This window comes from Delphinapterus leucas, chromosome 2 (assembly GCF_059928025.1).
Source record: "Delphinapterus leucas isolate spDelLeu-1000000601 "Yukka" chromosome 2, BTC_Dleu_Yukka2, whole genome shotgun sequence".
Classification (NCBI taxonomy): Eukaryota; Metazoa; Chordata; class Mammalia; order Artiodactyla; family Monodontidae; genus Delphinapterus; species Delphinapterus leucas.
Window position 1 is genome coordinate 154,619,853 of NC_143130.1, and position 27,531 is coordinate 154,647,383.

Here is a 27,531-nt window from a genome sequence, read left to right on the forward strand (position 1 = left end):
GCATTCCCGGGATAAACCCCACTTGATCGTGGTGTATAATCCTTTTAATGTGCAGTTGGATTGTTTGCTAGTATTTTGTTGAGGATTTTTGCATCAATGTTCATCAGTGATATTGGCCTGTAGTTTTCTTTTTTTGTGACATCTTTGTCTGGTTTTGGTATCAGAGTGATGGTGACTTCGTAGAATGAGTTTGGGAGTGTTCCTCCGTCTGCTATATTTTGGAAGGGTTTGAGAAGGATAGGTGTTAGCTCTTCTCTAAATGTTTGATAGAATTCGCCTGTGAAGCCATCTGGTCCTGAGCTTTTGTTTGTTGGAAGATTTTTAATCACAGTTTCAATTTCAGTGCTTGTGATTGACTTGTTTATATTTTCTCATTCTTCCTGGTTCAGTCTCGGAAGGTTGTGCTTTTCTAAGAATTTGTGCATTTCTTCCAGGTTGTTCATTTTATTGGCATAGAGTTGCTTATAGTAATCTCTCATGATCCTTTGTATTTCTACAGTGTCAGTTGTTACTTCTCCTTTTTCATTTCTAATTCTATTGATCTGAGTCTTCTCCCTGTTTTTCTTGATGAGTCTGGGTAATGGTTCATCAATTTTGTTTATCTTCTCAAAGAACCAGCTTTTAGTTTTATTGATCTTTGCTATTGTTTCCTTCATTTCTTATTTATTTATTTCTGATCTGATCTTTATGATTTCTTTCCTTCTGCTAACTTTGGGTGTTTTTTTGTTCTTCTTTCTCTAATTGCTTTAGGTGTAAGGTTAGTTGTTTATTTGAGATTTTTTTTGGTCCTTGAGGTAGGATTGTATTGCTATAAACTTCACTCTTAGAACTGCTATTTGCTGCATCTCATAGGTTTTGGGTCGTCATGTTTTCATTGTCATTTGTTTCTAGGTATTTTTTGATTTCCTCTTTGATTTGTTCAGTGATCTCTTGGTTATTTAGTAGGTATTGTTTAGCCTCCATGTGTTTGTAGTTTTTACAGATTTTTCCCTGTAATTGCTATCTAGTCTCATAGTGTTGTGGTTGGAAAAGGTACTTGATACAATTTTGATTTTCTTAAATTTTCCAAGGCTTGATTTGTTACCCAAGATATGATCTATCCTGGAGAATGTTCCATGAGCACTTGAGAAGATGGTGTATTACGTTGTTTTGGGTTGGGATGTCCTATAGATATCAATTAAGTCCATCTTGTTTAGTGTATCATTTAAAGCTTGTGTTTCCTTATTTTTTTTTCATTTTGGATGATCTGTCCATTGGTGAAAGTGGGGTGTTTAAGTGCGCTACTATTATTGTGTTACTGTCTATTTCCCCTTTTATGGCAGTTATCGTTTACCTTATGTATTAAGGTATGTTGGGTGCATAAATATTTACAATTGTTATATCTTCTTCTTGGATTGATTCCTTGATCATTATGTAGTGTCCTTTGTCTCTTGTAATAGTCTTTATTTTAAAGTCTATTTTGTCTGATATGAGAATTGCTACTCCAGCTTTCTTTTGATTTCCATTTGCATAGAAATCTTTTTCCATCCCCTGACTTTCAGTCTGTATGTGTCCCTAGGTCTGAAGTGGGTCTCTTGTAGACAGCATATATACAGGTCGTGTTTTTTTTTTTTTTGTGGTACGCGGGCCTCTCACTGTGGCCTCTCCCACTGCGGAGCACAGGCTCTGGATGCGCAGGCTCAGCGGCCATGGCTCATGGGCCTGGCCGCTCCACGGCATGTGGGATCTTCCCAGACCAGGACACGAACCCGTGTCCCCTGCATCGGCAGGCGGACTCTCAACCACTGCGCCACCAGGGAAGCCCCAGGTCGTGTTTTTGTATCCGTTCAGCGAGCCTGTGTCTTTTGATTGGAGCATTTAATCCATTTACATTTAAGGAAATTGTCGATATGTATGTTCCTATTACCATTTTTTTAATTGTTTTGGGTTTGTTTTGTAGGTCTTTTCCTTCTCTTGTGTTTCCTGCCTAGAGAAGTTCCTTTAGCATTTGTTGTACAGCTGGTTTGGTGGTGCCGAATTTTCTTAGCTTTTGCTTGTCTATAAAGGTTTTAGTTTCTCCGTTGAATCTGAATGAGATACTTGCAGGGTAGAATAATCTTGGTTGTAGGTTTTTCCCTTTCATCACTTTATATATGTCCTGCCACACCGTTCTGGCTTGCAGAGCTTCTGCTGAAAGATCAGCTGTTAACATAATGGGGATTCCCTTGTATGTTATTTGTTGCTTTTCCCTTGCTGCTTTTAATATTATTTCTTTTCTGTTTGATTTTTGATAGTTTGATTAATATGTGTCTTCGTGTGTTTCTCCTTGGATTTATCCTATATGGGACTCTCTGCACTTCCTGGACTTGATTGACTATTTCCTTTCCCATGTTAGGGACGTTTTCAACTATAATCTCTTCAAATATTTTCTCAGTCCCTTTCTTTTTCTTTTCTTCTTCTTTAATATTTTCCCAGAGGTCTATGAGACTGTCCTCAGTTCTTTTCATTCTTTTTTCTTTTTTCTGCTCCACGGTAGTTATTCCCACTATTTTATTCTTCCAGGTCACTTATTCGTTCTTCTGCCTCAGTTATTCTATTGATTCCTTCCAGAGCATTTTTTTTTTTTGGCTGCATTGGGTCTTTGTTGCTGCATGTGGGCTTTCTTTAGTTGCGGTGAGCAGGGGCTACTCTTCATTGCGGTATGTGGGCTTCTTATTGCGGTGGCTTCTCTTGTTGTGGAGCACAGGCTCTAGTTGTGCGGGCTTCAGTAGTTGTGGCATGCAGGCTCAGTAGTTGTGGCTCGCAGGCTCTAGAGTGCAGGCTCAGTAGTTGTGGTGCATGGACTTAGTTGCTCCACGGCATGTGGGATCTTCCTGGACCAGGGCTCGATGCCGTGTCCCCTGCGTTGGCAGGCGGATTCTTAACCACTGCGCCACCAGGGAAGCCCCTTCCAGAGAATTTTTAATTTTATTTATTGTGTTGTTCGTCACTGTTTGCTCTTTAGTTCTTCTAGGTCCTTGTTAAATGTTTCTTGTATTTTCTCCATTCTGTTTCCAAGATTTTGGATCATCTTTACTATCATTACTCTGAATTCTTTTTCAGGTAGACTGCCTATTTCCTCTTCATTTATTTGGTCTGGTGGGTTTTTACCTTGCTCCTTCATCTGCTGTGTATTTCTCTGTCTTCTCGTTTAGCTAAACTTACTGTGTTTGTGGTCTCCTTTACGCAGGCTGCAGGTTTGTAGTTCCCATTGTCTGCCCCCAGTGGGTAACGCTGGTTCCGTGGGATGTGTAGGCTTCCTGGTGGAGGGGACTAGTGCCTGTGTTCTGGTGGATGAGGCTCGATCTTGTCTTTCTGGTGGGCAGGACTGCATCCGGTGGTGTGTTTTGGGGTGTCTGTGAACTTATTATGATTTTAGGCAGCCTCTCCGCTAATGGGTGGGTTGTGTTCCTGTCTTGCTAGTTGTTTGGCGTGGCGTGTCCAGCACTGTAGCTTGCTGGTCGTTGAGTGGAGCTGGGTCTTAGTGTTGAGATGGACATCTCTGGGAGAGCTCTTGTTGATTCATATTATGTGGGGCCGGGAGGTCTCTGGTGGACCAACGTTCTGAACTCGGCTCTCCCACCTCAGAGGCTCAGGCCTGACACCCGGCTGGAGCACCAAGACCCTGTCAGCCACGCGGCTTTTGGGAAGTCTGAGGTCTTCTGCCAGCGTTCATTAGGTGTTCTGTAGGAGTTGTTCCACATGTAGATGTATTTTTGATGTATTTGTGGGGAGGAAGGTGATCTCCACGTCTTACTCCTCCACCATCCTGAAGGTCCCCTCAGCCTGGTTCATTGTTTCTAATTCCTTAATGATAAGCGTCACTAGGGGTACTTTACATTCATAGGTCTTACTGCAGATTCAAGGCATCACCATCTCCAGGGAAGGTGTATATTTTAAAAGCACCTTCTAGGCGCTTAATCTTTCTAGGTAAATATATACCTAGAAAGTTATATATTTAAAAGCAATGAGGTGATCTGTATCTCAGTCAAGTTTGGAAATTACTGATCTAGACTAAATCACTGTTACATTGTGGCCTCCGGACCATCTGTACCAAAATCACCTGGGGTCCACGCTTAAAATGCAGAGCCCTAGACTTCATCGCAGAATTTTGAGAGATGTGACCCTGGAACATTCGTTTTTAAAGAAACTCTATAGGTGATTCTTATGTACACTAAAATTTGAGGATCTCTGCTCTAGATCTGAAGAGGACAGTGGGTAAGAAAGAAGTATTGGTGATACCTACATTTGGCAAAGCAACTTTCGATTTTAAGAAATCAACGTGAAAATTTTGAACTGAGGAACAGCTAGAATGCAGTTTTAATGGTTACAGCAAAGATTCTTAGATGGTTTTTAAATAGTGCAACAAACCATAGACTCTTGAATCCAGTCGAGGCCAACTGAAGTGCCTTTTTGTAGTTTGCCAGATTACCCTCCCTGATAGGTAGCATTTATTGCCCTAGTTTTAAGGTGATCGTTTCCTTGACAAAGTGATAGATTTGGGATATAATACTATCCTCAGTAACTGCTCGTGAACTGTGAACTCTTTAGTGTGTGATGACACAGGATAACCTCTGAGTCATAGCGTACTGAAATGGAAATGCTTTTATGAAATTTAGGTCGTATGAACTAACCCGGAAGGACCGACTGTACAAAAACATCATTCGAATGCAGCATACGCACGGATTCAAGGCTTTTCACATCCTCCCTCAGACCTTCCTGCTGCCAGCTGAGTATGCGGAATTCTGTAGTAAGTGCTTGACTCCTGATGCTCCATTCTCACCCCCGTCCCCTATCCCCCATCCCCAGCAGCTGAACTTGGGGCAGATTTACTCCAAGGGCTGCCTCAAGTCAGGAACCAATCAGGGCTTTTCAGATCCTTAAAAAATTGTTTCTTTAGTAAAACAATTGCAGAGATAACTTTAAAACTGTTCTGAGCGTATATGTGTGTATTTATTCTTAGTAAGGACATTTATGTAAGGACACATTGGTATTGTATAAATGTGCTCCTGTTTATTACAAAAAGTCTCTTTTTCATTGACAAGAGTTAGTGCCCATGTAAGGATGGATATACTTCTGCATATGAACTACATATGCATCCTTTTTGGTGTCTCTCTTCCTCTTGTCATTTAAGGAATATCCCTGTCCCCTCGAATTTTGGACTTGTGTGACTTATGTTCTTTGGGGTACACATATCATGCATCTTTTGGTGTTAGGGTTTAGAGGTACCAGTTAGTCACATTCTCTCTTCTTGGAGTACAGACTAATTGAAAAATATTCATGGGAGCGAAATAGGCATGTGAACGTCTGCTGTATTGGTGGTAAAGCTAGCTGGGAATGCATGGCCTGCATCCAAGTCTCATTGCTTCTTTTGTCTTGAAGTGAACTTACCTCCCCAGGTCCAAGCAGAGGAGATGGGCTATTTTGGACTCTTCCCCCATGGCGGGCAATGCCTGCCTCAGTAGACTTAGAGCACAGAAGAGGCACGAATACAGAGAAGGTGTGAGGCAGGTCTTTTGTGAGAGTCTAAATAGGAAAAATAATAATAGCTAACACTTAATGAACATTTCCCTTCTGTTAGGCCCTCTTCTAAATGGAGCCTCTATTCTGAGGTAGGTACTGTTATTGTTCCCAGCTTTATAGGTGAGGAGACTAATGTACAGAGAGGCTAAGTAACTTTCTGTAAGTTATGTGGCTGCAAATGGTGGGATTAGGATCCAGACCCTGCAGTTTGGCTTCAGAAGCCAGGCTCCTCACCACTGTGCTTTGTGGCCAAGACAGTGGGCATATGCACACAATGACCATTTCCCAGGACCACCCATGGGAGAAGTCACTTCTGTGAGGAGGATCAGTTATGACACACAGAGAGGACAGCAAGACAGTTTTCTTCTCAGTAAGTCCAAGAAAAAGACTTTTCCTGTCTTATAGGTAGAGGAAGCATGGAGAGAGGAAGAGAAATTTTTCTCTAGACTTCCTGACATTTGATTCTTTTAACCTGTTGGACCTAGTGGTCTGGTCTGGTCACACAGTGTGGTGTTCATCCTCTGGGACTTGCATCAGGAATGGTCACAGGGTCTCTTGCTCCCACCTTGGGGAGGCCATTCTTCTGAGAGCACTTGTTTACCCCGCTGGGACCAGTGGTTGGCAGTTCAGTGTTTGCCCACAGAAGGCTCTGAAATGGGTCAGAGTAGAGTATTCACTAGATGAATTAAGTTAACTTCAAAGCTACAGTGCACTCAAAGCTGAACATTTATAGTTAGGAATTTTTGTTATGGGATTATTAGCCATGTTATTGAAACCTCCTGTGCCTTAGCTTCCTCCTCTGTAAAATGGGATTGTTACTAGTACTGACATTGTAGTGTTGTTGGGAAATTTAAATAGGTTAACACATGGAAAGCACTTGGAGTGGTGCCTGATGGGTACTTAATAAATGTGCAATAATATTTCCTATTTCAAGTTATGTAGAGATGTATTGTTATATAATAAAAGTAAAAAATTGTGTAATAAGCCAACATGATAGCATAAAAATACTTCAACTAACATGTTAGCAACGTAAAAGCATTCCTGATATGAACTCCCTGCTGTTGAATTCCTATTGAGAAGTCAGAGTCCAGAATAATTTCCTAGTAAACACTAAAGGGATATTAAGTTGAAAATTCCCTTTCTCCTCTCTGCTATCTCTTATTCTGTGGTTCTTCCCCACCCTTTGGAGGCAGTTTGAGGGCTGGATGCTCATTCAGAAGATTGGATAGAGTTAGAGTTCCTCCATGCATTCAAGCCTGACCTGTGTTTCAGTAGAACTGTTTCTTCAGCATATTTTTTAAAAAATAAATTTATTTATTTTATTTTATTTATTTTTGGCTGCTTTGGGTCTTTGTTGCTGCGTGCAGGCTTTCTCTAGTTGCAGCAATCGGGCTACTCTTCGTTGCGGTGCACGGGCTTCTCTTGTTGCGGAGCAGGGGCTCTAGGCACATGGGCTCAGTAGTTGTGGCACATGGGCTCAGTAGTTGTGGCGCATGGGCTTAGTTGCTCCGCAGCATGTGGGATCTTCCCAGACCAGGGATCGAACCCCTGTCCCCTGCATTGGCAGGTGGATTCTTAACAACTGCGCCACCAGGGAAGCCCTGTTTCTTCAGCATATTATTCAAACTCTTACAGTTTCTACATTCTAACAAAAATGAATTCAAAAGGTCAGTAGCACAAATAGAATGAATATAGCTGCAACCCAAAGCCACCACATTGAGCCCCAAGGCAGTTATTACAGGCAAATGATGTTCTTCAGTCTCAAAAAAAATCCCTCATTGCTGTTGCCTCCCAAAGACCACAGCGGGGACTTGTTGTGTGGTAGAAGAGGGACCAGGGAAGATGTGATGGTAAAGAGGAAGCTTCTTGGTTTCAGTCCTGCCAGGATGCCAGTCATTCTTTGCCAGTAGTCCAGAGTCCGCGACCTCTACACTTAAATCCACTGGGGAGAAATCCAGCATTAGTAGATCAGTTGTGTTGCTAAGTTTACATATTAGGGGAGAAACTTGCCTCTTCCTACTACTTCCTCTTTCAAAGAGACATTCCTCTTCCTCCTAAAGTCTGTTTTAAGTTCTCTTCATTTCCTCTGCTGTCTACCTAGCATATTATAACTCAGAAATTCCCTTTTCTCCATGACACTTGTGTTCCTGACCTTCCAGTGCTTGCTTGAGCACAGGCAATAGGACATTTTTGAGAAGGCAAGTGACATGAACAGGTTGGCCTTTAGGAAAATAACTGCATGAAATGAATTGGAAGGAGCAGGGGGAAGAAACACAGTGGTCGCTTTGGAAGTCATAATCCAGGTAAGAAGTGTAGTTAGACTGAGCTAGGTAGCTGGAACAGAACGGAGGCAGTGGAACGAATGCAGAATAGACACAGTTTACTAAGTGGCTGTGAGTAGTGAGGCAGAGGTCAAAGGTGTGAGTCTGAGAAGCTGGGAGGAGCATTAAGTCTTTAACCAGGGAGTGTAACGAGGAATGTAGAGCAGGGGTCCCCAACCCCGGGGGTTCCTGTTAGGAACCGGGCCGCACAGCAGGAGGTGAGCAGCGGGCGAGCAAGTGAAGCTTTACCTGCTGCTCCCCATCGTCCCCACCGCTCGCATTACCACCTGAACCACCACCCCTGCCCCCCACTCCCCAACCCCTCGGCTGTGGAACCACGAAGCCAGTCCCTGGTGCCAAAAAGGTTGGGGACCACTGATGTAGAGGAAAAGTGTTGAAGGGCAAGAGGAGTGTCACATTTTGGACCTGGTGTGGATCTGAGGTGCCTGCAGGCCTGCATGTGGTGATGTTTTGCAGGCAGTTGTAAAGGCAGTTTTGAGTTCTGGCCAGTTATAGGCTCTGGAAGTTGCAGATATGGAGGTGGATGTTACTACCAAGGAAGGGAAAAAGGAAGAGAAGAACTACAGAGAAATCAGAGGGGAGAGAGAGCTTGAAGATATGAGCAAGGGAATGAGGTCCCAGAGGAGGCAGGAGAGGGTTTAGTCAAGAGCCCAAGTAGAAGGGTGAGCTTCAGAAAGGAGGGCGTGTCTCTCCCCTAAAAGGAGAGAAAGAAGAAGGCTAAATGGTCATCCAGGTAACATTTTAGATGGAGAGGAAAGCAGGTGAGTGGGTTTATGTTACAGATTCCCAGCCTTCTTGGTGAGAGGGTGATGAGGGCACATACCAGGAATGAGGGGCCTAGGGATGGGTTTGGGTGTTTGAGAGGAGCAGAAAGGCATGTGACTAGCCTGCGAAAGAGCCTTTGAAAGGGAACTGATAAGGAACAGATATGAGGATTGCCTGAAGACTCTAGAGAGACCAGCCAAGGCAGATCTCATGAATTTGTATAGCTCTTTGTTCTAATAAGAAAAAACCTGAAATCCATCTCTGTAGAGACCTAGCCCAGAGACCAAACACTGCCTCAAGAGATGTGAAAGCCTGGATACTGCCAAACTGTTCCCAGTAATTAAAATGTGGGGCTTGGAATATACAGACCAGATCTTGCTAGATTCCTGGTGCCACTGTTGCTAGTGTAACAGTATATAGTACAGTCGGAGGTCTGTGACCCCGAAGAACCTAACTAAGAATCTTGCCAACTGCAGCCACTCCCCAGCTGTGGACAGCTTTCTAAGCAGGGAGAAGGAAGGCAGGGTGGCGCCAATATCAGAAAAGCAGAACTTTCCCCCCACGCCCTGGCAGATTTCTGTTTACTTCTCACTGCCCAGAATTGCATCCTCTGGTCATCTTTAGTTGCAAGAGAGACAGAAATAATTCTAAGGAATGAGCAAAACTTTAATGTCAGCCAGTTAATTTCAGATGACTGGATTTCAAAGCAATCAGTAAATTTATAGACTCATAATAGTAGGATTATGAGAGATCTCATAATTCAAATGACTAAACCTCTCATTTTAAAGATGAGACCGGATAATTTAAGCAAATTGCCCGGAATTAGAAAAGTCAGAATTAGAACTCAGATCTTCCTACGCCTGGTTCAGTGCTCTTTCCATTAGATTGAGCATGCTGCCACCATAGGACCTGGAAGGCACCAGAAAGAGTTGCAGGCCCTGTCTAGTATATCTTTATCCTGACAGGCTGCCAAGCTCTTTGCCTTGCTTTGCTTCTGACCCACATTTTTGGAACCTGTGAAAGAAATCAATCCTTGTTCTGAAAGACAGCAAATCAAGGAGAAAGGCCTAGCATGAAGACACTTTTTTTGATATTTAGAATTTCAAGAACATGATAAATGTGAAGCACCAGAAGCAGCAGAAACTTCTGATAAGCCTAGTCCACAAAGTAAGATTTATTAAACGCGTTAGATGGCAGAAGTTGCATTTAGCTAGATTTTCCCTGTTCTGAAAACGAGCATTTTCTGCGTCCACTTGTCACCACAGGGGGTACTGTCTTCAGACAGGTCTGGTCATTTTCTTCGGCACTGCTGTATGTAGCTCCCTCACTTCCTCTTTGTGAGCTCGGTGTGTCTAATTACTTGCTTAGGGCCTGCCTTTCTGCTGTCTTTTCACTCCTGCATGCCCCATACTAGCAAACTGCGTAACACAGGTTGGGTACTTAGAAGTATTGAATGAATGAATGAAGTTTAAAATTTTTTGTAATTTTTTTGTTTTATTTTACTATTAATTGTTCCTTTTGTTCTCAAACTATTGTATCCTCAGAATTTGGGGAAAATGGCAAAATGGAAAAAATATATAAAATGTATATATATATGCATCTATTCAGTGACTTCAGTTTATAGAGATTTAATTTGTCTTATATAAATATGCCATCTATTGCAGGAATTTAAAATTATGTAAATTATGTAGGTAATATAGTCACGGTACCCCCAAAAAAATACAAAACAATAATCAGTGAAAAGCCTTTTTTCTCCTCTTTTCCTCAGTCATCCAGTTCTCCCCAGAGGTGATCAGTGTTATTAGTATTTTTACATATCCTTCTAGAGGTATTCTCTGCACTTACTGGCACATGGCTTGAGTGTGTATGTGAACAGATGGGAGCATACAATACCCAGTGCCCTGCACTTTACTTCTTAACACTCAACAGTCTCTTTGAGCTCATTCCCTCTCTGTTCCTTAATAACATTCTCATTTTGTGTGTCTGCTTAATATTTCATTATGTAGAGCAGGTGTCTGCAAACTACAGCCCTTGTGTCACATCTGGTCCTATGCCTTTTTATATGTATCCCATGAGCTAAAAATGATTTTTACATTTTTAAATGCTTGAAAAAAAATCAAAAGAAGAATAAAATTTCGTGGCATGTGGAAATCATAGGAAATTCAGTGTCCATAAATAAAGGTTTTTTGGGGCCCAGTCATGCTCCTTTGTTTACGTATTGTTTCTGGTAGCTTTTGAGCTACAATGACAGAGTTGAATAGTTGCATGGCCTGCAAAGCCTAAGCTATTTATTATCTGGCTTTTTACCAAAAAATAGTTTGCCGGCCCCTCATATAGATGCAATATAGTGTATTTAATTAGTTGATGGACGTCTTTTGCTATTAAAATGCAGCACTGAATAATCTTGTACAAAGAATGTTTCAGTATGTGTGAGCAGGACTAGAGAATACATTCCCAGAAGTGGAGTTGCTCATGGAGTTTTGCATTCTGTGTGGCACATGGCATTTTTTCTAATTCTGTGAGGTCACATCAAGGGAAAAAGCAGGGGAGGGTGGCGGAGAGAAGACAAGGAGGTCTTCTTTCTCTCCTGGTGAAATGGTTTGTGGCACCGACACAAGTCAAGTTCCTGTTGGGAGGCCTTGAAAAGACAGTTTGGCTCCTATCAGAGGGAGAGTCCTTTGTCTCTGCTTCTCTCTCGTGTCCACTGACCTTCCCTAAGTGGAGGCCGGAGCCATCTGCAGGCCTCTGGGACTCCTCATATTGGTTGTGTGTTTTCTTTTCCTATGATCCAAAGGTATTTAAAGCGTAAACCTGAACCTGGGAAAGGAACAAAAGTAAAGGGCACCTTTTAACCACTCGTCAATTATTGTCCTACCTTTCCACTCACATTGTTTTATTTAAGGCGATTTTTTCTTATAAGCTCAGAGAAACTGCTTGAGGAAAGTAACCATATTAGGGGATCTGGCCTTTGACTCACGTTGTCACCGTCTGCAGTGTGAGCCTCTGGAGGTCCTTTAGTTAAAGGAGGCGAGGATATCAAAGATTCGTGAAGGTTGTTTGTGACAGTAATAGACTAACGTCCAGATATTTGCCTTATTTTGTCTTCATCCTCTCATTCAAGAGGGGAAATGGTGGAAGAAATATATTATGTAATATTGCCATCTCTTCCTCTCTTTCCTTTCTCTCTCTTTCTCTGTTTTCATTTTTAAGGCTAGTCCAAAAATACAGGTTATTTTAGTTGCTGTCCTCCACTTATAAATTTGGAAAATTCTTTGGGTACCTGAGTAGATAACTAGTGTTAAAATTTAAGATAATAAACTCATGTCCCTTCTTTCTCTTTGTTTCTTTCTCCCCTATTTTGTCTCCCAATATTTTGAGCAGATTCATATTCAAAGGACCGGGGACCTTGGATAGTAAAACCAGTGGCCTCTTCCAGGGGGCGGGGTGTCTACCTGATCAACAATGTAAGTATGCAGCGGGTGGCATACTTCGCTCTGTGTTTGTTCTTCCCTGCTTCACCCTTTGTCTTAGCTACTAAGTCTGCATTCAGAAGTGTGATTTGAGGATGGGTATGAGTCTATTGTTCACCTTACTGGCAGTAACCTCCTCCCATGCCAACAGTTACTCTATGGCTAATAAGTCACTTGATTGAATTTGGGGGGAGGGCAGCCTTTGGTGTCAGCAGAAAAGAGGTACTTTTTCTGCTTTCAGCATTCTGCCTTGCTAATTCCTTGGCACTAAGCATTAATTGGTAGCACATACATTTAGTTCCTATTGTGAGGAGAACTGTGGGTTCCTGCCCTCAAGGTCCTCAAGCAAATTAACCTTAATCTGGCATGGCATCCTTGCTGCTCCTGGCCCCCTCCGTCCCCCCTCTTCTTCTTCCTCCTCCTCATCCTCTTCTTTTTTCAAAAGTCATTAATATCTTGATTCTTTGCAAAATCCTCATTAAAAGTTGTTTTTCAGTTGAATACATATACAAAGTAAATGAAATAAAATCCCAACCCCACTCTCACTGGCTAGACTAACAACAGTAGTAACCTAATACAGTTGATTTATGTTTCTTCTTTTCTCAACTTTACATTTTGTTTCTAATTCTCAGTTTGATATTCACTGCACTCATATCACCCCCTACCCTTCCTTCCACATTACATCTCTAGCTTTGATTACTTTTTATTATTTTTATATTTTAAAGGTTTATGATATTTACATTCTCTTCAGTGACTATGATTCAGTTTCTCTGCTTTATCTATAAGTTGAGTAAAAAATTTTAACTCAAATAGAAACTTTACATATGGGAATTCTGAAATTTAACCAATATTTCAGTCTGGGTCTTTGTTCATTCTTCCTCCTGGACCTTTGGTCAGCCCTTTCAATCTGGAAGCTAGTGTTTTTCTTTAGTTCAGGAAAAATCATTCATTTTTTGTCTATGCTTCTGCTTCTGGTACTCCTTTTTGAGGCATTCTGGGTGTTTTCTTCATGTCAACTTTCCTCTCATTTTAAATTCTCTGTCTTTTCCCATCTTTATCTTCTGGATCACCGGTGTGAGCTCTGTCCCTTTTATCATTCATTCCATCTACTGTATTTCTATATTGGCTATCGTAAGGTACAAACACTCTTATTTTCTCATTTGCCTTTTTTTTTTTTTCTTTTGTGATAACAGCCTGTTGTTGCTTAATAGATGCAGTTTGCTGGCGGGTCTTTCTGAGGATACGAATTGCAAGTTTTTTAAAGTTCTCTTTTGTTTCACCAATTTTCATGGGATCGTGTTTTTTTTTTTCCTGCTGTTGGGTTTTCTCAATTTCAGTGACCTTAGATGTTGAGTCACACTGATGAACAAGACTAGACTGATTGAAATTTTGACAGCTGGCCTGGGTTTCAGTGTAGGACTGATTCCCTAATAACATCTCACTGGGCAGGAGGCTGACTGTGCTTTGTGTGAGGGCAAAGTGTGTTGAATGTCAGGCCGCACCTTAGGTGGATATGGGTGAGGAAGCGTGCTTCTTCCTTCCCCCTTGCCAAAACAGGGCCTGCCTGATTGTGGATATAAAGGAAGAGTTTGGTGATTTCCTTGTGGGGCGGTGCTACCTTTCCTCTCTCTTCAACTTTGTGTCTGCTGTAAGGATGCAGTGGCCTCAAGTTCCACTCCTCTGTGGGATCCCTGTGCCCACCCACAGAAGGTGTCCTCCCGAGACAGTTGTTAGGTTTCATCCTGAGGGCAAAGCTTTGGTTGCTGGAGAAGAAGGCCTGTTGGCCGCACTGTTTTAAATGCTGTTTGTTATTTAATTAATTATCTGATTCTTGTCCGTTGGCTCCCTCTTGCTCTTCGTGTTAGTTCACTGCCAGCATGGAACTTCTCAGAAGTCTCCTTGGGAAGATCACTCTCACCTCTGATATTTGGGGCTGGGGCTTCTTCTGCTCTGTTTCCTCAACCTGTTCCTATCTTCTTTCTGTCTTTCAGGATTTCCTTAAACCTTTGGTCTTTTGTTGGCTCCTTTAACTGTTTTCTAGCCTTGTTATCATTTCAGACGTTTAAAAATGTCTACTCTGGGGCTTCCCTGGTGACGCAGTGGTTGGGAGTCCGCCTGCCGATGCAGGGGACGCAGGTTCGTGCCCCGGTCCGGGAGGATCCCACATGCCGCAGAGCGGCTGGGCCCGTGGGCCATGGTCGCTGGGCCTGCGTGTCCGGAGCCTGTGCTCCGCAGCGGGAGAGGCCACGGCAGTGAGAGGCCCGCGTATCGCATTAAAAAATAAATAAATAAATAAAAATGTCTACTCTGTCCTTACGGTGGGACCCTGGAAGGGAAGAGGGGGAGGCGGATATGCCATGTGTGTGGTCGGTACACCATCCCAAATTCCCCAGCTCTCTTTCTTTTCACATGGTCTGAGCTATTTCCTATATGTGCAGAAACTAACTTTCTAAGGGGTCTTTCATATGGGAAAATCCTTAAATTCAGTCTGGACTAAAAACTCTACAGTAAACACTGATGGCCAGCCCTTTCATGCTGAAGAAATATAGGCTCTGGTTCTGAGGCAGTAGCTATACAGCCCCAAGCCCAGGCTACAAGTTCTGCTACCTGACCCAGGGTCACTCTGGAGGGCCTTTTGCCCTGGGTCTCTTGTGACAGAAGGCACTGCTCATAAGCCTTGGATCTCTCTTTTCTTGTCTCTCTTCTGACCTTGGTGTGAAGGCTCCTGTCCAACAGCTTTTCCTTCAGCTTCGTGCCAGGAGCTTCAGTGTTGTTTGAATCTCATAGACGGCACTAGTTTGGGTTTGGGTTTTAGCTGCCAAATGGAATTGCTATTGAAAGTCAACTGTGGTACAAGTTTGCTTTATATTTTCTTAGACATGAGTCAAAAAGAATAGGATCTATTCCCAGCTCATCTGGGACTTTTTTCTCTTGGAATGCTCTTTTGCCCTGGTGATTTGTTATTTTAAAACCAACATCATAAAGAATAGAAAAGTTAAACTTTCTTTGGTGGGGCTGAGAACCCCATGCCCTGACTCTTCCCTGGATGCCGCGCGCCTCTCATAAAGGGGGTGACAAGTCTTTAGAGAATGCATTTGGCAGGCTCTCCTCCCTCCCACATCTCCCTGGGCTGACTCCCTAGAGACCCCCTGCAGAGATCAAAGTACTTGGCAGGACCCTTTGCCTGCCACCTCCCGCTCAGTGAAGCTTTGGAATGAGTCTGATTCTTTGAGGTCTTTGGTGGAAGTGCCAGACAGAAGCCTGGGAAGATGCCAGCAAGCACCAGGGGAGCTGGCAACATGTGGACATAATGGCAAAATATTCCCATTTTTCTCCAAATCTGGAATTTTATCACCTTTTACCCAGACCTACAAACCATGCAGTTAATACTCTTCTCTCCCTCCTTACACACAAGGCCTAACCATCTCCTCTTTTCCATACCTGGATCCTTTCCCATGGAATATGTGACCCATTAGCCAACTGGATGAAGTAACTCTTTCCAAGGCTGCTGCCTGCTTTCCTTTTAGATTCAAGGGGGAGGGAGAGGGAGTGCTCCAGTGGAGGGTCTGCAAGCAGAGCTAGTGTGAGTGGGTGAGGGATGGGGGAGGGAGGGCAGAGTTAGGTGTGAGGGCCAAATAAAAACATCTCTCCCTGTCTTCCCACTGGAGTGAGGAATGAGAGGGCCTCTTATTAAAAATTCCCCCTAATAGTCATAACCTTTTGGAAAATATCTGCAAATAGCAACTTTTACCATTATGAGAATAGGATAAAGGATAGAAGAAGGATTACTTTTATGTAATACTGAAGAGAGAGGAGTGTGAGCTCCTACAGATGGAAGCATCTTGGCTGATTGGCGAACGTGGTCTCTTAATGATGTGCTTTTTAGCTCTGAAAATACAGCATAAAGGAACAGAGTTGTGTTTGCTCCAGCTCCTGCAGTAACCGTGACTAAATGCCATATTTTCCCAATTTAGTATATTCAAATCGAGGAGGGAAAAGATCTGGTGTTTTCTGATTAAGGTATGAATTTGATTTATGGAAGTCAAATTTAGTCATCCTTGTCTCACACATTATTCATGGTAAATAAAATACTAGTGTTTTCTCTGAGATTTTGAAGTATCAGGAGAGTATTTTGGTCACTCTTTTCACTCCTATATTTGTGAATATAATTCCGTACAGCTCTCTTGTTTCTATTTGTTTATGTTTTCTTAGGTGCTCTCCATTTTTTCTCATTGTTCAACAAATATTTAGGGAGTCCCTGTTGTGTGCCAGGTGCTGCCACTCCTTAAAGGCTTTTCAGGAATAGGGATCATCTCCTAATTCTTATGTATCTTCATTATAAATCAGTGCACTGCTCTGAGCAGAATGGTGTGTGGCACGTCGTGAGGAATGCTGTTGAGTTGTGGAACTCAGTAAATGGAACCACATAGATACTATTGAGTTTGCAATAATAATACTAACTGATATTTCTTGAGCATCTACTATGTGCCTACCACTGTACCTTCCAAATATAATCTCACTTAGACTTTATGAGAACCCTAAGAGGTAGTTACTATTCCTTCCATAGTAAGTGAAGATTTTAACTCATCTTGCTGATTCCAGAGCGTGCCCTCTTAACCACTGTACCAGTCTACCTTACAATAACTTAACAGATACCATGAGCTTTAATCTTAAAGTTGAATTAGAAAAATGGATGGGTTTCCAACTTTCCCAACAATTCAGATTCTTGCTTTAGCATACTTGGGAGGGCAATTTGAGCTTAGAATTAACATCATTTAAAATGAGTTAATTGGGGATGGATGAAAAGGAGACAGGCTTGAAGATGTCAAAAATTTCGTTAGTTGCTTATCAGTATATTACACTATACAAAAAAACTGTACTCAAACAATTCTTTTCTTCCGTGAGCTTACAATTTAATTACTAGTGCAGATAGAAATGAGAGGTATAGACCATTGAACAAATACTAAAGTTACCGAAATAATGTAAGAGATTATGTTATGCATAATTCAAAGGACAAATGTATATGATGAGGAAGAGAAGAGAGGAAATGGGCATGGATGTTAGATGTGTCATAGAGTGAAGACCATTACCACTGTAGTCTCTGGTTCCAAGTAGAGTTGGGTGGTTACATATCTGTTGTAGCCTGTAGGTGTTACTTAGTAGAAAAAGAGCTGCAATTGTTTAATTTTAGGTTTGGAAGCCTGCAGCTTGCTTCTTTGTACTGTGATTGCATCAGTTCTTACTTACTAAGCTGACTCAAAATAGAGATAGTACGTGTGAGAAACTGATCAGGAAATGGTGTGGGTCACCAAGTCCAGAGTATGAATCAGTAGTGATGTTGTAGTGTCCGTATGATGCATAGAGATGGCTTGTGAAGTTGTGTTCTGAGTTTGAGATGGCAGCAGTGGGAAATGAGAGAGGAATCTCATTATCTTGACCCCGGAGTTGCTTCTTGTGGTTGTGTATGATGTTATGGGTCACACAATTATCCTTATTTTATAACTGTAGTACTTAGGATGGCAAATGCATTATTATAAAGGCAAACTTTTGGGTTTGGACAGTTATTTTAGGTCAGAACTTGTGGGAAAAGGTGCAAATAGTGCTTAAGAATTAAGCTTCTGAGGCAGACTGCCTGGGTTCAAATGGTGCTCTATCACTTACTAGCTGTGGGACTTTGAGCAGGTTCCTAACCCTCTCTGACTCTTCCCTCATCTGTAATATTTGGATGGTGTTATACCTACCATGGGTTGGATGAAGATTAAATGAAATAATACTTGTGAAGGATTAGAACAGTGTTGGCACATAGCAAATCTTCAGTACATTTATTAAAATTCTTTTCCTGCAAATGTTAATAGTGTTTCTGTTGTTGCTACTATAGCTATTATCATCACAGTTATCATTATAGCCACTTCCCTTTTGGAGTTCCTTTGTCCTGTATGGATTGTGGTGACTGACAACTGATTTTTCTGTTTTAGTCTCACTTGGAATTGTTCTTCCAGATCTCTTTCCACTCTGCAGCCTCACATCTTGCACTTGGAGTCGTGCTGCTTTGTGTTCTTTTAAATTCTATATATTTGCTGTCCCTCTACTCAAACATCAAACTCTTTGGGAGTAGGGATTGGGCTCTGTGAGGGCAGGGATTGCATTTGTTTTATTCATCACTGTATCCCCAGTGCCTTATACAATACCCATCATACTCACCATTATTTATTGTATAGACAGCTCTTCTTCGTTGAAAAAAGTATTTAAAAGATCTAGTTCATTCTTTACCTGCAGTGGCATAGCAAGCACTATTGAGTGAGTCAGTGAAATATCCATCCCATTTCACAGGGAAAATGCCGGGATCCATTGTGGAAAGATCTGTAAGTTCTCTGAACAACTTGATGAAAGCCTTCCTGTAAGAATAATGGTAGTATTCTAAAATATCCAACATGCTTTACATTTGGGAGGAAGCAAGTTTTAATTTATTTTTTAAGTAGCTTTTATTTTCTTGGCATGTAAATATTTAATATCATGTATATAAATCTTTAAAGCTGTTTAGGCTCTATTATGAGAGGTGCTGTGTAAATTTTGTTTTCCCCCATTATAATTGGATTCTCACAGTGTTTATGGAAGTGGTGTGTTATATGGCCAATTAATATATGGGTAACTTAGAGGAAACCTTTTCTTAGAGTTTTAGTTTTCCATAGTATCATTTCTAAATGGTTAAGAACTTTGCTTCTTTATTGTAAGTCAGGATTCCTTTGCATTTCTACCTTTCATTTTTCTCTTTACTCAACAGCCAAACCAGATTTCCCTGGAAGAGAACATCTTGGTCTCCCGTTACATTAACAACCCCCTGCTCATAGATGGTGAGTTGTGATTAGGTCTTTGACTGGATTGGGCTAGATCGTACTAAATTTTTTTTTTAATGTTTTTATAGTCTTCTCTATTAAGTCTTTATTAAGCTAGTGTGAAATTCTTGGCAACTGTGGCTCCAGAGATGAAGCTGGTTCCTTACCTACCTCACGGTATTATTTTGAAGTTGATTTTGACATAATAAAAAAGAAAGTGCTTTATATGTTACAACAGAAACAAATATATATGAAAACTGTACAATGCATGTATATATATATTTACAATGTATGGTATAATTATTTGTCCTCAAAAGGGAAGGTGTGTGGGCAGTGTATGTTTCATGGGGAGAGGAGGACTGTCTTTCATATTTCTTTGTTACATTGTACTATTCCTTCTGTAACAGAAGACAAATGAGCTTAGCTTTACCTGTGTACCCCAATTTTTTTTCCAGATTTCAAGTTTGACGTGCGCCTCTATGTGCTTGTGACTTCCTATGATCCTCTTGTCATCTATCTCTATGAAGAAGGACTGGCTAGGTAAGAGACCTTGAGCGGAGGGGGAGGGTGTTTATTCGAGTTGACCCATTAAAGAGTGTATTAAGATCAGGTTGTTTTTTTCTGTTGTATTCAACTCAGGAAAATAAGAGTGTCCCCAGATGGGCTTCAGATTACAGAAATCAGTCTTATCACTTCACAGTCTCTCTTGCATATCCACGCATATGAACAAGCATTTGTATGTAAACACACACCTTTCCCAGCAGGGATCCAGGGTCACATTGTATTTTCATGCAATGGCAATTGGTATGAAGATCCTAGGGCCACTGTTGTTCACAAATGGTCTAAAAAGGAAAAAAAAAAAAAAACTCACATGTGTATACCTGTTATATACCAAGCATTTATTTTAATGCTCACAACAACCTTAAAGGCGATGCATTTTTGCAGTTGCGGAAACTGAGGCTTTGCGTAAGGGAACTTGAAGTCACTCCCCTGAGGTCTCCAGCAGGTGGATAGTGGAGTGGGAATTTGAACCCCTGGATCTGACTCCAGAGCTGAAGGCTTGAGCTGTTTCATGCCCTCTTGTATTTAGGGTGGGCATTAGCTGCTTTTTTTTTTTTTTTCACTTACAAGGCTGTAATATATTTTACAGTGATTATATATATAAAATATATATATATATAATATGTATATAATATATATATTATATATATAAATATATATATATTTCTGTTTTTCTTGAGGTACTTCTTAAGTTTTAAGGTAGTGTGACTTACAAAATAAAGTTCAACTTATAATTGAATTTTCATTTCCCACATCCATAGGATTTTACAGGTGACAGTGTTTTTTTTAGACCCTTTAAATTGTTTAAAATAAGCATATAACTTTGGTGTGCTTGTGTTCTTTTCTCTCACAAAGCTTATATATATATATATATGTATTTCCCCCACAAAACGTATATATATATTTTACCAAAGAACTCTGAAGTTCTTTTTATGCATAGTTTTCTTATAGAGCATAGCAGTTTAGGAGGTGGTTTGCATCTGTAAAAAGCATGGCCTATATATGTTTCTGTATTTTAGGAAATGTACATCAAAGATGGGAAATACCGTGGATAAAAGAAGGCTACATATTTAGGTGTAGGTGCTTTGAGACATATCATTGTACTCTGACAACTGTTCTTTTAGAATCGGATTTCAATTATTTTAATTATTTTTTCGACTAAAATTTTTGGTGCATCGTGTGACTAGAGTCAGAGGGTGAGAACAGTTAACCAGATTCTACCTGGTTGAGCTATGTCTTCCCTTCACCTCTAGGTGGCAGTGACAGCATCTATAAGCATGGTCACATTCTTAACTAAGATTTGAGCTTGAGCCCTGGGAACACTGAAGGCCACGGAAGCTCCCTAGTTCTGGCCTCTGGTTCCTTGAAAATTGAGAAGGGAGAAAACTAAAATATTTCTCAGTTTTTAGTTAAAGGGCTGAACCAGGTATCTGGGCGCAAACTACTAATCTAATCAGATTTTCATCGGAAAGAAGTTTTCTGTAGTGTTTTTAGACACATGTGCTCTCATATTTTGAAGTATAGGGATAAAAGCTGAGTCTCCATATTATCTAGAGCAAAAAGAAGGTGAAATAAGGCCTCTTACTTCTGCTCAGATGTATAAGATGCTGAGGATTTTCCATTTTGTAATATGAGATGTCTGAGCTTTCCCTCCTTAGTATCATGAGCTTCTTCACCCTTCTCCCTCCACTCATCCTCACCCAGTTTGTCTCCTGTACCCTCCTCGGGAACCGATTATGTCCTGCCATGAACTGGACTTTTTTTTTTTTTTTTGCGGTACGCGGGCCCCTCACCGCTGTGGCCTCTCCTGCCGCGGAGCACAGGCTCCAGACGCGCAGGCCCAGTGGCCATGGCTCACGGGCCCAGCTGCTCCGCGGCATGTGGGATCCTCCCGGACCGGGGCACGAACCCGTGTTCCCTGCATCGGCAGGCGGACTCTCAACCACTGCACCACCAGGGAAGCCCTGAACTGGACTTCTTGAATAGGGAAAAGACCTCAAGTTTATGCTTACTGTGTGTCTCAAGGATATCATAGCAATATGTTCTGCAAATTATTCCAAAGGTATTTCGCCCACAGTATTAATAGCCCTTGCTATTGGTAAAATTCGGCATTGTTTTAAAGCCTCAATGGCTCAGATGCAAAATGAGAACAATACTAATATTTATTATAGAACTTGCTGCAGATGTGCTAGTGCTTTGGCTATTGGCTGTGTGTTGGAAGTCAGAACCCACTGAATTGAGTAACTCTTCTCTTGCCTCCAGCAGGAACTGAGTATATATATTTATATATTTTAAAAATGGATGCTCTTTCTTAGAATAATTTGGAAAACAAATGTGTAAAAATTTGGATTAAACTGAACCAAAAGAAAAAGAATTTTCAGGGTTTTGGCTATTTTACCTAAAAGTATAGGCGAATATAAAAGCTTTACAGTAGTACATTATGACAGGCTATTAGCCAGTCCTGCAAGGGGTGCATTGCTCTGCACAATAACTTCCATGTGCCTAAGTCCCTGTGTCTTAACCACTGTGTATCTTGGCACTCATCTCCTGCTTCTTAATCCTCAGAAGCCATTCGACTGTGTCATTACTTTCAACAATAGTCTGCAGCATCTCCAGATCTGCAGCCTCTAGTAATCTTGGGTCACGTTTGTTTTAAATAGACATTACTGAAGGTAATCAGTTTGGGATGAGATCACTAGACCATTTTACTTTGAGGCTCAGAAAGGAAAACCATAATCTTTCCTAAAGAGACAGAACTGGTGGCAGTGTAATTGGTTTCCTTCTTCAGAAAAGAAGGGTCTTATCCCATATCACTTCTGTTTGGGGCCTCAGAATTCATGTTTAATGACAGAAAGATTAAGTTGATTTCATAAGACGGTTCTGTGAAGTAAGAATTTTGTGTAAATTCTTTACCTTCTTAAATTTACTAAAGAAAATGACCCTAAATAGTTTCTTTCTAGATTAATCATTTCAGTTGTCCTTGCTTTATTAACATAGGAAGTAGAAAGACTCTCATTATTTTCTTATACGTGGGCACAATATTGAGGCGTTTTAAAAAATTGTCTTAGTGGTGTTTGAGTCCAGTGTTTTGCCCCTTCCTACTTTTTGAGTTTCACGTGTATGTTACTGTTTTACACCAGCAGGGGGCGCTCAAGTTTCCAGAGAGGGGTGCTTTTCTCTACCAAAATGGTGTAGGGTTTTTTTCCTGACAGAGGTGGAATCCAAAAAGACTTTGTTCTGGATTTTACAGTTTTAGGTGGATCCAGTATGTGGTCTAAGTGATTTCAGGAGGCCCTTTTTTGAGACAAAGCTAATAGCCAAATTTTCACTGAAACAGGAAAAATAAAAAGTTGAAAAAAATTAAAACAAAATTGAGTTGAAAATCAAATGTGCTATCGTATCAGAGACCCAAAGATAGGTAACACTGTCAGCTGCAGGGAAATGAAAGTGCCCGTCCAGAGAACTGGGAGAGCTCCATCCGCACGGTGGGTTGGGAAGATGGGACACTGAGAAGGCCCGGGTCAGGGACCGCCTCTCTTCTACTCAGCCATATTATTCAGTGGAAATTCAGAAGATATCCCAAAGCATTTGTAATGCCTCTGCCTTCCTCCCCACCCCCAGTTACTTCTTCAGTAGCCTTCCTTGCTAATTAACACTGGCTCCGCAGGGATATTTACCTTTTCTCTGCTGGATTCCTGTGGTTTTGAAAGAATTCAGGTACTTGCCGGTTGCCAAGGAATTCAGATTACCTCACAGGCCGCACACTGTCCAGAATCTGCCATAGCAGCAAGAGGGGGAAGAGACACCAACAAGGGGAAGAAAACCCTCTCCAGTGCTCATTGTCACCCTCCCTGGCAGGCCCTTGCTGTTTGTGAAGTTTGAGTCATTTCTGGCTCTGAAGACCAGGGGATCAGGATGGTAATCCCCTCCCAGACGGCTCCGCAGGGCGCTGCCTAGTCACTGCAGCACTTTGGCAGTCTCCCGGCCGCAGCTGGTTGACAGCAGATCAGAGAGCTCTTGGGCCTCTTGTTCTCTTCCATAAGATTTTTCTGGGTCAGGCCGGGATGAAACCCAGTGGCTCCTGGCAAGGCTGCCTGAGGTGCTGTCTCTTCATCCTCCAGGCCTTTCTGGTGCTGAATGGTTACACCTGCTGAAAGATAACACATGTGCCAGGGTCTCCTGAGAGTTGGCCTCCCTTACTTTGTACATTTGTAGTGAATGTTTGTTAGAACATGTAGCTATCAAAGCAGGGTTGGGGGGTTCGGTTTAACTGTCCTACATCTAGACTCTCTATAACTCTGACTATGGTGTCGTATTCGTAGAAGAACAAAGTGGTTTTTGAACGGGGGAAGAGAGTTCCAAAGACCCCACTAACTCTGCTTTCCTTCTTGTTTGAGTTCCATGTTGGTAAAGTTCCTGAACAAGCAACTCAGCTGTAGTTTCGGATAGTGCTTATCAGGTACCTACTATATGTCTAACATTGAAACCCTTCCTTCACATACACATTCAAGAGTTTGAGACAATTATCATCATTGTATTGATTCTCACTGAGAAACATTAGAAAGCAAAAAGGAAATGTAGTTTTTGATTTAAGAATTTGTCAGAATAAAGGTAATCTATATATATTTTAATGTGGCAAAAAAAGAGAGAAAAGGGCATATAGTTCTCTGTTCATCATAGGTGGTGAAATAGAGCTCAGGGTTTCAGATTTACAAAGAAAGTAGGAACCCCGCCCCGCTCCTTTTTTCTTTTTTCTTTTTTTTTTTTTTTTTTTTTGTTTAAAGGTCAAGGCTATGAAATTCTGTCATGAGAACTTTTCCTAAATCTTGATTTCATTAAGAGGGAGGTTCAAGACTTAATTCATCATGTAAATTTCAGTATGTGTTAGGAGCAGTGTTTGCAAACTTGGTCGTGGGCTACCTAGTAGAGAATTACCTCTTTTAGGTGTTTCTAATAAATTGTGTTGAAGCTTTCAGACCTAAATAGGGTGAAATTTGATATGTGAAGATCTAAATCACAAGTCACAAACTTAAATGCTTACAAGGACATTCACTGAAAAGTTTGGCCCAGTGGAGACTGGAGAACCAGAGATCACATGTCCCACCTGAAGGGTATTTACTATTCATTGGCAGCAAATCATTGATATGTGGTAGTGCTGTGGTCTGAATGCTACCTCCCAAGTTCATATGTGGAAATCCTAACCCCCAAGGTGACGGTATTAGGAGATGGGGACTTTGGGAGGTGATTAGGTCATGAGGGTGGAGCCCTCATGAATATGATTAGTGCCCTTTAATATAAGAGGCCCTGCAGGGATTCTTCACCCCTTCCACCCTGTGAGGACACAGCAGGAAGGTGCTGTCTGTCTGCTTGCATCTTGACCTTGGACTTCCAGCCAACAGAAATAAATTTCTGTTATTTGTAAGCTACACACTTTATGCAGTTTATAGTATTTTGTTATGGCAGCCTGAATGGACCAAGACAGGTGGTATTGCCAGATCTTCTGGTTTTTTAAGGGAGACTGAAAAATCTAGATTTTTATTGAGAAACTTTTGTTTGTAAACTTTTAATTTTGAAACCATTTCAAAGTTATGGGAAAGCTGTAAAAATAGTATGAAGAACTGCCTTTTAACTTTCCTCTAGAGACCACAGTCAAATTTGGCCATCTGTCCTGATAATGTTCTTTATAACAGAAAGCTCCAAATCCAGGATCACATGTTATATTTATTTAGTTGTCAAGTCTCTTCAGTCTCCTTTGATCTGGAACATTTACTCTGTCTTTTCTTGACTTTCATGACTTTAGCATTTTTTAAGATTTAGGCCGGTCATTTTGTAGAATGGCCCTCAATTTGTGTTTGTCTGATATTTTTTCATAATTAGACTGAGGTTATGTATTTTTGGCCAGAATGTCACAGAAGTGATGCCATGTTCTCATTGCATTAGATCCAATGGTACATGATAACTATTTAGTGGTGTTTGAGCACTTAAGACAATGTCTGGCAGATTTCTCCACTGTAAATTTACTTTGTTTTCCCCTCTGTAATTAATAAATATCTTATGAAGAGATACTTTGAGACCATGTAAAATCTCATTCTTCATCTCACTTTCACCCAACAATTTTAATATTCATTGATGTTTCTTGCCTGAATGAGTTATTACTATGATGGTTGTGGAATAATGATTTTCTAATTCCATCATTCCTTTTACTTTTATTATTTGGCATTTTACTCCCAGGAAGAGTTTTCTCTCCATCCTGTTCATTTATTCATTTGTTTATATACACCAATGTGGACTTAAGGATTCCTGTGTTATTTAATGGGTTGTAATCCTTTACTATCGTGATTTATTTTGATGCTCAAATTGTCCCAGATTTGGCCAATGGGAGCCCGTTTAAGCTGACTTTTGTGTCCTTCTGACATGTCCCCTCATTCTTTGAGCACAAGATATTTCAGGCTCATCTTCTTTCTCTGTCCCAGCCTGGAATCAACTATTTTCTCCAAGGAGCAGTGGTTGCTTTTAATGGAGGATAGTATTTAGACATACAGATCCAGGTGCTAGATATGCTCATTGCTCTGGGGTGTCTCTGCTATCAGGTCCTTGCAATGGACATACCTAGGAAATACGTGTATAGATATACGTACATGTACACATACATACACATTTACATCTATATTTATTTCTGTATCTCTATATTGAAAATCAGGAGTTCATACAAATACCTCCAATTCTAGCTCAAAACTACAGTATTCATTCTAGCTTTTTCCCTTTCCATATTTTTTATCTTTTTTCCAACAGTGAGAAATCTGACTTCTATTATCTTCAACATATTTATTTACTCAGTTCCCTTGTATGTAGCCAGTCTCCCAACCTCCCTGTCACTACCCCATTCAGATGCCCTCCTTGTGTGGACTTTGACCCTTGTGGGGCACCACCCTGCTTAGATAACCTCCTTGTACTGCCTCTGGGCTGCCTTCCCGTCCTGTCCACCATCTTCCTCACATGGGCCCTGGCTGCCTCTGGGCTTCAGGAAGGAAGGTCTGAATTTTAAATGCTGGCCAAGTTATTCAAGTTTAAAAACAAAAAACAACCTTTGTCGGTTAATCAGAACTTGATTAGTAGGCCAGATCTAAGACTAATGGGACCTCTGATCTAGAAAATAAGAAGAAAATGTTGGAAAATGGTGATCAGAGCTGAGTGTGGTTTGTTTAATCCAGATTTTAGTGAGAACCATAAGCTCTTCCTGGGTTAGGAGGAAAGATGAGCATATACACCTGCCTTTCCTCTACATGGTCTTCTGCATTCCTTGTTCAGCTGACTGAAATAAAGAGTGTAGCACTTTTGCCCTTTTGGGTAACTTTTCCACTGAGCTTAGTTTTTTGTTTCTGTTTTCTCTAATTCTTACTTCTTCTTGTACTTACAAGAACTGTAACATTAATGATCTTGTCCTTCCTGAGTTTCAGAATATAAATGTCCCAGCTAAAAGGAAGACTAGGAAGAAGAAAATTTATTTTTTTTAGAGATGCAGTCCTATTGAAAAAAGGAGGATAAGAATGACAGATGTGTTGGGTACCAGTTTACAGTTAACTGCCAGGCCTTTGCCAGTCTTTTCATGTTGACCAAATTAGATCAGGTACTTGTATTTAAAAGAGAAGAAAAACCTCTTTCTCTGAAGCAGAACCTTTTCCCTCCCTCTAAATCATTATTTTGGGGGAGAGATGGCAGGTGGTATGTCACTGTGAGGTAATGTCTGGTTGAGGCAGGCAGCCTCTGTGAGGCCTGCCTGGGCCCCCTTCGCATTTCACAAGAATTCAGAGAATGACTATTTCCCGCTTGATTGGAGGATCTCTGACGAAGGAAGATTGGGATGTATAGGTAAGGTTTACCCACCACGGAGTGACATGGGTGAAGTTAAGTGATAACTGCCGGAAGTTTCTGGAAAATCTGAGGTCCTTCTCATGCAGAGACGTAATGCTCATCAGACTCTTGCCCCTTAGCCATACATGCCTGGTCAACATTTTCTCT

General features: G+C 41.2%; 1 protein-coding gene across 15 annotated transcripts in view; it reads left to right on the forward strand.

Annotated features, from left to right (window-relative positions):
- The window catches only part of TTLL5 (tubulin tyrosine ligase like 5), a 305,509-nt gene that overhangs the window by 29,152 nt on the left and 248,826 nt on the right, over positions 1 to 27,531 (forward strand). For 14 of the 15 annotated variants that reach the window (XM_022576495.3, XM_022576493.3, XM_089907984.1 and 11 more), the window contains 4 exons: positions 4,638 to 4,768; positions 12,030 to 12,112; positions 18,900 to 18,969; positions 19,407 to 19,491. In XM_022576495.3, coding sequence (XP_022432203.1) covers positions 4,638 to 4,768; positions 12,030 to 12,112; positions 18,900 to 18,969; positions 19,407 to 19,491 — 369 coding nt within the window. Of the gene's footprint in view, positions 1 to 4,637; positions 4,769 to 12,029; positions 12,113 to 18,899; positions 18,970 to 19,406; positions 19,492 to 27,531 lie in introns of those variants that run through there. The other variant, XM_030761948.2, reaches the window with a different exon arrangement.